The 12,372-nt window shown below is 43.7% G+C and overlaps 1 protein-coding gene across 6 annotated transcripts in view; it reads right to left on the reverse strand.

The window, feature by feature from the left end:
- Positions 1-12,372, reverse strand: part of ADAM23 (ADAM metallopeptidase domain 23) — a 188,424-nt gene that overhangs the window by 45,237 nt on the left and 130,815 nt on the right. For all 6 annotated transcript variants that reach the window (XR_008446698.1, XM_054044551.1, XM_054044552.1 and 3 more), the window contains exons 16-18: positions 7,683-7,754; positions 6,016-6,102; positions 4,158-4,238 (exon numbers count right to left, since the gene is read on the reverse strand). Coding sequence is in view for 5 of the 6 variants with exons in the window: in XM_054044551.1 (XP_053900526.1) it covers positions 4,158-4,238; positions 6,016-6,102; positions 7,683-7,754 (240 nt within the window). In the remaining variant the exon portion in view is untranslated. The remainder of the gene's footprint in view (positions 1-4,157; positions 4,239-6,015; positions 6,103-7,682; positions 7,755-12,372) is intronic.

Consider the following 12,372-nt stretch of genomic DNA (forward strand, 5'->3'; position numbering starts at 1 on the left):
TTGAGCTTTATTTTTGGCCATCAGTCTGTTTATGCTGTTAGATTAATTTTCCAGGGCTCTCCTTTTTCTCATGTTACTTGGTTATTTTTTTCATTCACACCAGCTGCCCATAAATGTAGGTCACAATTCTGCCACACTGACTCATATTAAATAGCATCTTACTTCGTTAGTACTATTGTTTAATATATATATTGTGGTAGTGCCTACATCAGGAGTGGCCAACCTGTGGCTCCGGAGCCACATGCGGCTCTTCAGAAGTTAATATGCGGCTCCTTGTATAGGCACCGACTCCGGGACTGGAGCTACAGGCGCCAACGTTCCAATGTGCCGGGGGGGGCTCACTGCTCAACCCCTGGCTCTGCCACAGGCCCTACCCCCACTCCACCCTTCTCGCCCCTTCCCCTGAGCCTGCCGTGCCCTCGCTCCTCCCACCTCCCCCCCAGAGCCTCCTGCACGCCATGAAACAGCTGATTGGGAGGTGCGGGGAGGGAAGGGAAGGTGCTGATCGTGGAGTTGCCAGTGGGTAGGAGGCACTGGAAGCAGGGGGGCGGGAGCTGATGGGGGGCTGCTGACGTACTACTGTGGGTCTTTGGCAATGTACATTAGTAAATTCTGGCTCCTTCTCAGGCTCAGGTTGGCCACCCCTGGCCTCAACCACGACAGGGCCCCATTGAGTAAGTCATCATACAAAAATATATAAATTAACAGTCTCTACCCTGCAGAGCTTAGTCTGAGAGACAGGCATAACAGATGGATGAGACAAACAAGCAGGCTGGGAGGAGAATGGGGTAACAAAAAATAACTGGATGTTTTAATACAGATTTAGGGCTTATCTACATGAGAAATTACTCTGAGGTAACTATTCCTGACTAACTCGATGTGTGGACACTCTTATTCTGAAATAAGAATGCCTTATTCCAAATTAGCTTAATCCACTCTAAAGCTTTGGAAGTGTTAATCCACTTTAAATTCACTTCCTGTCTTATTCTGGGTTAATTTTCATGTGCAGACCAGCAACGTGTGCACAAATCTTAGCCATATATTAGCAATAATCACAACTGCCAGATGGCAGTTTGCTTTATACATTTTGGCAGAGGTGAGCTTTGAGAAGGGGCTTGAAGAAGGATAACGTGGTGATTAAGGATTTTGACTGGGAGCTTTTTCCATGCAAGGCGGTGGCATGGAAGAAAGCGCAAAGGTGCTTGTGGGAAAAGCAGACAAGAGGGCGATCAAGGCTGAAATCACTGGCAAAGAGAAGACAGGAGTTGACCTTGCAGTAAGATAGTGGCCTGGATAGATAGGGCGGGGATAAACAGTGGAAAGTTAGGATAAGAAATTTACATTAGATGTGATGGAAGAGGGGGAGCCAATAGTGGGACTTAAAAAGGGTGGTAATGTAGTCCAAGTGACAAGCCAGGAAGATGATCTTAGGAATAGCATGTTGAATTAACTTGAGGCCGCAGGCAACAGGGCCAAATGAGAAAGAGGCCCAAATGAAAAATGAAACCAAGAGACAAGGTGAAAGTCCACAATGACAGAGAAAGGGAAGGGCAGGAAAGGGCTTCACGGAAAAGTTAAAAGCTCTGTTTTGGCCATGTTAAGTTTCAGCTGATAACTGGACACCCACAACGAGAAAGCCAGGCCAAGATTTTAGTCTAATTGTAGGGCAAGAGGTCCAGAGTAGAGAGGCAGACTTCTGAGTCATCACCATAAAGACGGTAGTCAAAGCCATGTTTACAGATAAATTTGCCCAGAGATAGGGTGGATAGGGAGAAGAGGAGGGGGCCAAGGATCAGGGCCGTCTCCAGCTTTTTTGCCGCCCCAAGCAGCGAAGAGAAAAAAAAAGAGAGGGGGGGAAATGTGATCGGCGGCACTTTGGCGGCAGCTTAACTGTGCCGCTTCATTCTTCGGCGGCAAGTCCTTCTCTCCGAGAGGGACTGAGGGACCCGCCGCCAAATTGCCGCCAAAGACCCGGACGTGCCGCCCCTCTCCATTGGCCGCCCCAAGCACCTGCTTCCTTCGTTGGTGCCTGGAGCCGGCCCTGCCAAGGATGCAAACCAGAGGGTCTCCCCACAGAAAGAGGGTGAGAGAGGGAGAAGGAGGACCCATCCAACAGTCAGTGGGAGAACCATGTGAGGACAGTCATGAAAGCCAACAGACGACCATATTTCAAGAAGAGTTTGGCTGGCATTAATGGCAGCTGATAGATCAAGGAAGATGAAGACGAGTTACTGTGCAAGTATGTCCACTAGAAACAATGGACCTACTCGCAGAGTAAGATACTATTCAAAGTGAGCGTGTGTGGTAGAACTGGATCTAAAATTATTTTAAATTGGATTTGGATCCTTCTTTGTTTGGTGCACACATTTGGAGTGCCAAAGAACATCATGATATTCCGGCTATGTCCTCTTAAGTGAAGATAGGAAGGTGGATTTAAGGTTTTTCTCTAACACCCATTTCCTTAGTATCTAAACACCAACCACCTACTCTCGAGCTGGTTTTTTGTTGTTGCTTGCTCTAATACTACTGGTAGAAGAAGCAGACTGTAAATGCAACTAAAAAGGCTAGTTGTCAGAGAGGAGGAGATTAGTTACTTTCATACTGCTATTTTTGTTAAACAAGTGAAGCACCAGCAAGGAAACAGTGCAGGATGGGATGGGAGAAAGAGACAACATGGTGGAGATGGTGAGGACGCAGAGTCTATATAAAGGGGGAGAGAAACAAACATGGGGGAGGGAGTTCTCTCATGAACCAAAGAGTCTCTGATCAAAACTCTTTCCCCTACCCTTTCTTTGAAACTAATCTCTTCCACCTGATAAGAGGCAGCTGGAATTTCAGCTCCACTCTGCACTCATTAGCTCTGAGGGATAGATGGGGATGTATGTCCCTCCCCACAGACTCTGGAGATGCCACTGTTGACAGCATTAATCTTGTGCAGTCTTTGTATTCAGGGAACTGCAAGGATCTGACTGGCCTACAATGCCTTTCCACTTGTGCATTCTGCAGGACCAGATATAATCTTACCCAAAGTGTTTTGGGAGCCAGTGTAAATGTTAGATGCCTAGGGCATTATTCTGTTATTTTTTTGGTGCTCACTGGAAGTGTGTGTGGGGGGAGAGAGGGAGAAGAAATTGAGCACACTGTTCTATCTACATCTCTACAAGTGCTCTAGGATAGGACAGCTTTCATTCTCCACTACAGAGAAATTCTGGCTCTTTGTTAAACAGAAATTGTAATGCTTGCTCTTAAGATAAATACATTTAATCAGTAAAGAATAAAAGTTCCGTCTTTTCTTTTGTTTTCAGCCAAGACTGCTATAGCCAAAGTGTCTAGGATTCCCTTTGAATCATGTACAGTTTAAGTAACCCAGACCAAAATCATAAATAGCATATTGATTATACTGGTATGAACAGCTAATGGCTTTAATTGCCTGATAACCCTTGAAATACCATGTTAAATTGTACTCTTATTGCATATATCTAATGGAAATTAAGGAGATGAGTCAATATATGAAATGTCAAGGCTCCATTGTGGGTAGAATGAAATATAGCTTTACATGCATAACTTTTCTTTGATACTTTTGCTAAGTTGTGCCCTCACTAAACTCCAGGGAATGCCAATGGGGTTTGAGTAAAGGCAGACAGTCTCTCTGCCATTATTTCTTTTGATAAGTTATGTTCTGAAACAAATCATTCAGCACAGCACATAAACGGATTTTATTTTCCTTTCCTTATTTTCTACTATAATTGCTTTCTTTCCTTTTGCTTTCCTTAAACAATTGCTTTGCTTTCTGCTAACACGTGCATACCTACACTGTGCATCTGTAATAAGTGCTTATTGCCAATAACCTGTTTATCAGTTTTAGATATTTTGCTGGAGTTTGTGTCATTCATTCTTCGCATTGTTTTATGAGTTTTCCTTTCTCCTTTTGTAACAGAGTTTATACTTATTAAATAATTGAGAACAGCCATTTGCTAATCACTTGAACAAACACCTTCAAATATTCTTCAAACAAAATACATTTTTAATATTTACAACTAATGAGGGAACTGGTCATTTTGAGCAAATGTAGTATCAGCTTGTTACTCAATATATTTAATTGGGATAAAAAGATTACAAAATTGAATAGAGTATGCAGAGAGCTTAGGTATACATACCTGACCAGAGTCGCCAGTACAGTACTCTGTAATATCACACTCATTCACTGCATAGCGACAGTCATAGCCTCGTGGGAAAAACTAGAAAACAACAAACATTCGTTAGGACTGAGATTATATAACGGCATATTCCAGACTCTTGTTTAGAAATAGTCCTCATGTTTCAAAGCCATACTTCTCAATTTTCAAATGAGTCTCAGTATCAACATCCCACACAATAATAGAGAGAACAAAACATATCCAGAGGAAGCCTTCAGTACAGAAATAGTGTATGATTAACTCAGGAACCTACATTTTGTAATACTTGTGTACATACATATGTGTATACACACACACACACACACTTCAGTGAATGCTGAATTATCTAGGAACAGCAAAAAACCCACTGCTAGCTTCTGGTTCAACTGAAAGTGGTGGACATCAGTAATCTGAAAAGTATTCTTCAGTGATACATCTCTGCTAGAAATATTTTTCATACCATTAACACACTACGCGTAAGGGAAAAACTATAAAGATTTATTTCTGCCAAGAAAATATTGAGACTTTAAACAAAACAACCAACCCACCTATCCATTGGTTTATCAACAGCACATCTACTTCTACATTATACAGATTAGGTGTATGTTTAATTTAATGGGGCTAAAACAAAGTCCGGCAGCATGAGACAGTAAAAAAAAATATTGTTAATATTTACCAACAAAGATGCTGTATCTCAACCCAGTCTCATCCTGTGTCTTTTAATTACATTTAGATAGTTATCTGAGAAATGGCATCAACTGCCCCAAGTCAAAAGGCAGGTTATATTCCTGTGATGTTCAGAGACCTAACTCTTCTAGTTCTCATGGAACAGTTTGAGCCACATCCTTTAGGAATTCTCATGTTTGCTCTGTCTCTAATAACATTTCCCAGATATACTAATAATTCACCATATCCTGCCATAAGCTACGCACACGACTCCCACTGACTTCATTTGAAGTCCTGTGTATGAAACAACAGGATACCAGAGTGTGGCCCAATATTATCACAATGAGACCAGCATCTAAATTATTTTTTTCTAAAGTACTTGCAATCCAGAATTTTGGACCACAAATCACAATATTTAAAAATGAAAAATCAAGTGAGAGGCTGCTTAGTATGCTCTTCAATACCTGCTATTGGCAAACTACATCACAGAAGAAAGCCTGCACTTTTGTAGCAACTATTAGTATGTATCATACTGTACTGTGTGGCTTCCAGAGGTTTCAGCTGGATGACAAGTAATGCTACCAAAAGTATAAATTCAGTTACTTGCTATTTCATGCTGAAGAAAAGGAGATGTGCACATTACAACTTTACATACTATTAGATCATTGCACTCAAAACACCAAGCAGCTTAAAAGTCGCTCTATCCACAATGCATTTATTTTCAACCATATAAGTAAATAGATAAATAAATGTAATCTGGTTTTAACATTAATCTCAATAACATTTTCAAAGTACTGATCAAGGTTTCAGAGATATGAACCATATCAAAGTCAATGAAAGTTTTGTGACCCAAACCAGCACAATATTTTGAAAATTTAGATAAAAATCTTTAACTCTCAAGATTGGTCATGTATGTCGTGGTGGTGGAATTAATCAAATCCAGATGTATGGTATAACATTGTGTGCATCAACAATAGCAACGTACACATAATTCCATCTACTGCCATATTGTCTGAAGGTCAGTAATCATGTTATGTTCCTTAAAAACATTTGGACTCAGTATATGTGGCCTATTTTCCCCCATTGTACCCCAGTATTTGAGCTATATCAGGTTAGACGTTAGTTCTAGGGAAGACTGAGAGTCAATAGAAAAAAATGCTATAATAAGACTCACAAGACAGGATGTGTTACAGCAGGGTCCATCGCTACAGTGAGCTCCATTAGAGAGAGAGCACTTTTTACAGCAGTTTTCATAGCATTCCTAAAGAAAATACATCAAGTGATCTATGAATCTTCTCAACCATCCAAACACACCATCCTGTATATCATGATCAGGAAAATGATTCAATCCTGTACTGACTAGAACAAGGGTAGGCACGCAAGCTGATTTTCAGTGGCACTCACACTGCCCAGGTTCTGGCTACCAGTCCGGGGGGGGCTCTGCATTTTAATTTAATTTTAAATGAAGCTTCTTAAATATTTTGAAACCTTATTTACTTTACATACAACAATAGTTTAGTTATATATTATAGGCTTATATAAAAAGACCTTCTAAAAACGTTAAAATGTATTACTGGCAAGTGAAACCTTAAATTAGAGTGAAAATAAATGAATAAATGAAGACTCGGCACACCACTTGTGAAAGGTTGCCGACGCCTGGACTAGAAAATAAACCAGATGAAAGAATCCTTTATGCTATTTAAACATCAAACTAGCAGGGAGACCAGTGTAAAGAATTCTATAGCAGCAACCAAATATTGGATTTGGGGCTAGCAAGAGAGACAATGCAGATCTTCTCAAACCTGTCTGAGGATGAGGTTCCAGCATGGACTCCGTGCCAATGTAAGCCATTGAGGCAGTTTGCACTCACTCGGGAAAACCCCTAAAAGAACTAACTATATATACCATTATTTACATAAGAACTAAAGGAGCCTAAATAAAGGTCTGCAGGTGCAGACTTGGATAAAGCTAAAGGCTCCCTGAATGCACTTTGGAGTGGAAGAGAAGGAACTGAGGCTGCACTACCTAATATAGTCTTAGGCACTGAACATTCAGTACACATAAAGGGTGCATGTGTGCAGCCCCAGATGAAAAAGCTTTGGAAACATGTTCTGTTCCTGAAGCACCAAGAGAGACAGTTCACTACAAGCAGGAATGAACAGAGACCCTTGAAGTATAATTAGCAAGCTCAAGTGGGAACCCAACCAACCCCTTTATTCTAGGTCAGCTTGATCTTCATATAACTCCCTTCCTTTCCCTCTCTTTCATCATTTCTCCATCTCAGGGCCACAGCCAAAATCCCTCCATATCCACGCCCACACCCAGAACAAGGGCAGATTAGAGGCAAGGAGGAGGAGTTCTCTCTTCTGTCTGGAGCTGCATGCCACTCTGCCCTGCCCCAGCTTCTTGCTCCTCTCTCTTTATGCACTTATACATGGTGTAATGCTGTTTTACCCAGGCCCCATCATCATGGTCCCCACTGCTCACAAGGTTCAGTCAGTTCCACACCATCTTTAAGAGGCACTTTTCTGAGCCAAGTGTGGGGTGGGGTGCAGTGCAGTGGGAATATAGGAAAGGCAACAGGTTTCTTCTGTATTTGTAAGATTGAGCATAACACAGTGTAGCAGAAACAAATATTTTCTCATTAGGGAAAATATTCTCCCTCTTTTACAGAAAGTTGACTAATACAATTCTCTGATCAAAGTTGTCCCACAAGACAGGCAGCGTAAATTCAACACAAAATTCTTTCTTTTCCCATTTTAACATCCATATAACTTTTGCTCAATACATTAATGCGAGAAGGGGCTGCAGGAACAGTGCATAAGAACATTTTAAACTTACCATTCGGAAACCACAATCGCATTCTTCTCCTGCTTCTACATATCCATTTCCACATTCGGGAGTTTCAAACAACTGAGAGACACACAAAGAATAAAACCATTGTGAAAAATGATGGAAGCTAGCAACTGACTCAGCTATGCCTTTAAGGACCAAACCCTCATCACAGTGCTTCTAAGACACCACTCCAGAGACAGAACACCCAGAGCTACTCCTCAGGGAGTTGCAGGTAGCAATGCAGCCCCTTGTGCAGCTAGCCAGCCAATTGTTCAGGAGTGCAAGGTGTGTGGGCTACTTGTATCCTTTCCTGCATTAGTTGGGGAGCTGCTGTGAACAATCTGGCCCAAAGAAATAAAATCAGTAAAAGGAAAATATGCAGACAGTACTGTGCTATGGTGGAACAGTATTACCTCCTTCCAATCCTATATATTCCCATCATTGTAATTATTCCTTATGGGAAATATATGTAATATAATTTTGGGGGATCTATACAAGCACCTTATGACAATTTGGGGAATCTGTCTATGTACAACTTATGATTAAGGCTATGATTTTTGGTTATTTTTAGTAAAAGTAAGGGACAGGTCATGGGCAATAAACAAAAATTCATGGAAGCCGTGACCTTTCCCTAACTTTTACTAAAAATAACCATGACAAAATGGGGAGGGAAAGAGTCCAGCACCCCGCCCTGCTGTGGCTGGGAGCTAGAAGGGACCTTGCCTGTGGTGGCTGCGAGAGATTCCCTGCTGCCTGGGCACTGGGGAGCTCTGAGAGATTCTCCCCTCCCCCCAGGCTGGGGAGCTGCTGGGGATCTCCCACTGCCCGCGAGAACTGGGGAGCTCTGGGGGATCCGCCCATGGCAGCTGGGGAGCTCTGGGGGTTCCCCCGCCGCTGGTGGTGGTGGCCGGGGAGCTGCCGGGGGTCCCCTGCCGGTGGTGGCTGGGAAGCTTCAGGGGTCCCCTGCCAGCGGCGGGGTCTGGGAAGCTCCGGGGGGGGGGGGTTCCCCTGCTCGCAACAGCTGCTGAGGAGCTGCTGGGTATCCCCCGCCACCCGCAGGGATGGGTAGTTGAGCGGGACCCCCATGCCCACGGAGACTAGGGAGCTCCGAGGCCCCTGCCACTCTGGGAGGTGCGGGTACCCCAGCTACTGCAGGCTAAAGTCATGGAGGTCTGCGGAAGTCATGGATTCTGTTACTTCCACAACCTCCGTGACCAAATCATAGCCTTACTTATGATATTATGAAGTCACTGTGTGTTTAAGCCTTATGATGATCTGTACTGTGTCCTTGCCTCATCCCCCGTGTGTTAAAGAGAAAGGAATGGTACCTGCATGTCTGTCTCTTAACTAGAATAATTGTTATCACCCCTTCAGTAGAGCTTGCCCAAACATAATAGAGGAGTAACTGTATCCTAGATAAGTTGGAGAAAATTGGTTTTCTCTGCAGAGTGCTATGGTTTGGAGCAGTGGAATTTCTCCAGCATGGTAAACAAAGAAACCAGGTTCTAGTACTAGCATTTAATAACACAGAAACATAGGGCCTCACAGAAACTAAAAACGCTTGGGGTAGGAAAGAAGAAAAGGACATGCTTTCATAGGAAAGGGGACCTTTTTGACTATGGGACCAGCCCAGGCTGAAGGAAGCTGGCTACAGAGGCAGAAGAGACTGTGTTTCAAAGGAGAACCCATGTTTAGATAGGGGATCCTGGATACCTCAGAGTGGTTAGGAAACTGAGGCAAAGTTTCACATGCAGGTGTTTCTTATTGTGTCTAGATTCTTGTCTCACTTGTGCTGTTTAAGGAAAGACTAATTGTTTTTAGAAATCTCCTTTACAAAGTCTGTGACTGTCTGCTTCAATTATCATATGTTCCTGAAGAGGTAAACTGTAACCAGAGTGCCCACAAGGCTGGCAGTCTTGGAAAGGGTGAGCATCTGCAAATGGGGAGTCTGGGGTAACCAAAACTAGTCTCAGAACATAGGCAGTTGGACTGCAGGGTCTCAGTTTAGCCAGAAGATGGTGCTGGATGGAAGATCTGCATCCTAAGAGTGAGCCTAGAAATTCAGAACCATAGGTAGTGTCTGGACTCTTAGTCTCAGGAAATCTTAAAAGCACAGATATCCAGTTATATGACCCAACACAGCAGCCTGGTGAGTATCCAGAAGGGAAAGTTTGATCAGGGTTGTGACACACCTAGACATTATATTTGCCAATGAAGAGAAGCATGGAAGATAGGGTTGCCAGGTGTCCGGTTTTCAACTGGACTGCCTGGTCGAAAAAGGACCCTGGCAGCTCCAGTCAGGCCGTTAAAAGTCCAGTTGGTGCGGGGCTGGCAGGCTCCCCACCTGGCTCCGCGTGGCTCCCAAGAAGCGATGACATGTCCCTCTGGATCCTATGCATAGGGGCGGCCATGGGGACTCAGTACGCTGCCCCCACCCCGAGCGCCAGCTCTGCAGCTCCCATTGGCCACAGTTCTCAGCCAATGGGAGCTGCGGGGTGGTGCCTGCAGACTGAGGCCGCCTGGCGGCGCCTCTGCCTAAGAGCTGAGGAACATGTTGCCACTTGTGGGGAGCCGCCTGAGGTGAGTGCTGCCTGGAGCCCCCACCCCAAAACCCCTCCCACACCCCAATCCCCTGCCCCAGCCCCGAGCCCACTCCCGCACCCAAACTCCCTCCTGGAACCCACACCCCAAACTCCTCCTGCACCTCAACAACCTGCCTCAGCTCGGAACCCCCTCCCGTAATCTGAACCCCTCGGCCCCAGCCTGGAGCCCCCTCCTGCATCCCAAATCCCTCATTCACAGCCTCACCCCAGAGCCCACAGCCTCAGCCTTCACCCCCCTCCCCGCACTCCAACCCCCTGCCCCAGCCTAGTTCCCCCTCCCACACCCTGAACCCCTAATTTTTGGCCCGACCCCATAGCCCACCCCCCCACCCCAGAGCCCATACCCCCTCCCACCCCCCAACCCCCTGCCTCAGCCCAGAGCCCCCTCACACACCCGCAGCCAACACCCTCATCCCGTCCTGCACCCCAACCCCCTGTCCCAGTCCAGTGAAAATGAGCGAGCACCAGAGGGTGGGGGATGAAGTGAGCAGGGGCGGAGCCTCAGAGAAGGGGCATGGCAGGGGGCAGGACCTTGGGGCTGGGGCAGGGAAGGGTGGCGGGGCAAGGGTGTTTGGTTTTGTGCAATTAGAAAGTTGGCAACCCTAGTGAAAGATGGGGTCTATTACAGTTTATTGATTTTACTCATGAATAGGAAAATAGCAAGCAAGAAACACCCCACAAGCAAAGGATGTTCTGTGTGTGTTATTCACCAGTTAACATATGATGAGCCAAATCAATATGAATAAATATTGCTAAATAGCTATTCCCAGGATCCAAAGAAATAGTAATTTACACTGGCTATTTACTCTTCATTCTGCAAACAGAAAAAGTCTCATGATTAAAAAACAATAGAGAAATCAGCTCTTCTGTAATTATGGAAGTTATATTTTGTTTTCTGTTTCAGTGGTAAGCAACAGCAGATATTTGAGCCTGTGTTTTAATAATGTGCCCACCACACCAAATTAAAACACCATTCAGCCTCCCCTCACTGAGGATACTAGTATCCTGAGGATGGTCTTAGATTCCAATCTCCTGAGGGGCAGTTCATTCCACTACCCACTGAGCCTCCACAATGGTCATTAACAGTTTTGATTTACATTTTGTGTAACTTATTTGTAAACAATTATATTTAATTGGTTCATTTGTCAGTTCCTAATTTTTCCCCATTTCCATCTTTTAAACCCCCCTTCACTGTTACATCTATTGCAACACCCACTGGTAGATGCAAGACAACAACACATCTGCAGGTTCCTTACTGCTGAGTTCTACAAATGTCAGTGATTCAGGAGTCATATGAATCAACTTAGTCATTCAAGGTCACTTTAAAATTCCTCTTGTCCAATTTTTCATTTCTCAATGATTTTTTGTTGACCTCTAAAATAGATCTCCATCCTTTGAGTGCAGTAAAGTCACTTCATTAAACCTGTACAAGACATAATTGCCCCGCTAGCTCTCAAAACATAGTAATTTTTGTAAGCAGAAGCTATGATGATTTTTTACAGCTCTGCCATTTTATAAAGTAATTATTTTTCAAAAGCATATCCTACTTTTGACATTTTGTAATAGTTATATTATAAAAAAACATGACAATAACAAGAGATTTGACGTTAACAGGGATATATCAATCACTAGAATGCTACTGAATGTCCAAGGTACATCCAGGTACCTGTTTGCCTGTTGTTTTGCTAAATGTAACAAACACAACATGACATTTCACTGAACTCTTCTTCGGATACTTTTTTGGGGAAAAACAGATGGACAATTTTAAAATATTGCTCTGATGAAAGATTAAAACACATTTTTCTCTTTTACAGAAACTGTTTAGCTAACTGAAAGGGGCTATAGTTTCGGGCATTAGAGGCTGAATAAACACTGAACTGCCTTACACACAGTCCTTCACTAATAAAATGTAAGCATGATTTAGAATAATTTTTCTTCTCTGTAAAGATATGAAAATTAAAACATCATTTTTTCCCCTACAAGTCATCAATATTGCTGTACTGGCAGCAAGTTCTCCTGCTCTTGCTCTGAACCTGAAAATCAGTTTTCCATTATACAATCATCTCCACAAATGTGCTTCAGCCATTCTCTGG

This window comes from Malaclemys terrapin, chromosome 11 (assembly GCF_027887155.1).
Source record: "Malaclemys terrapin pileata isolate rMalTer1 chromosome 11, rMalTer1.hap1, whole genome shotgun sequence".
Lineage (NCBI taxonomy): Eukaryota > Metazoa > Chordata > Testudines > Emydidae > Malaclemys > Malaclemys terrapin.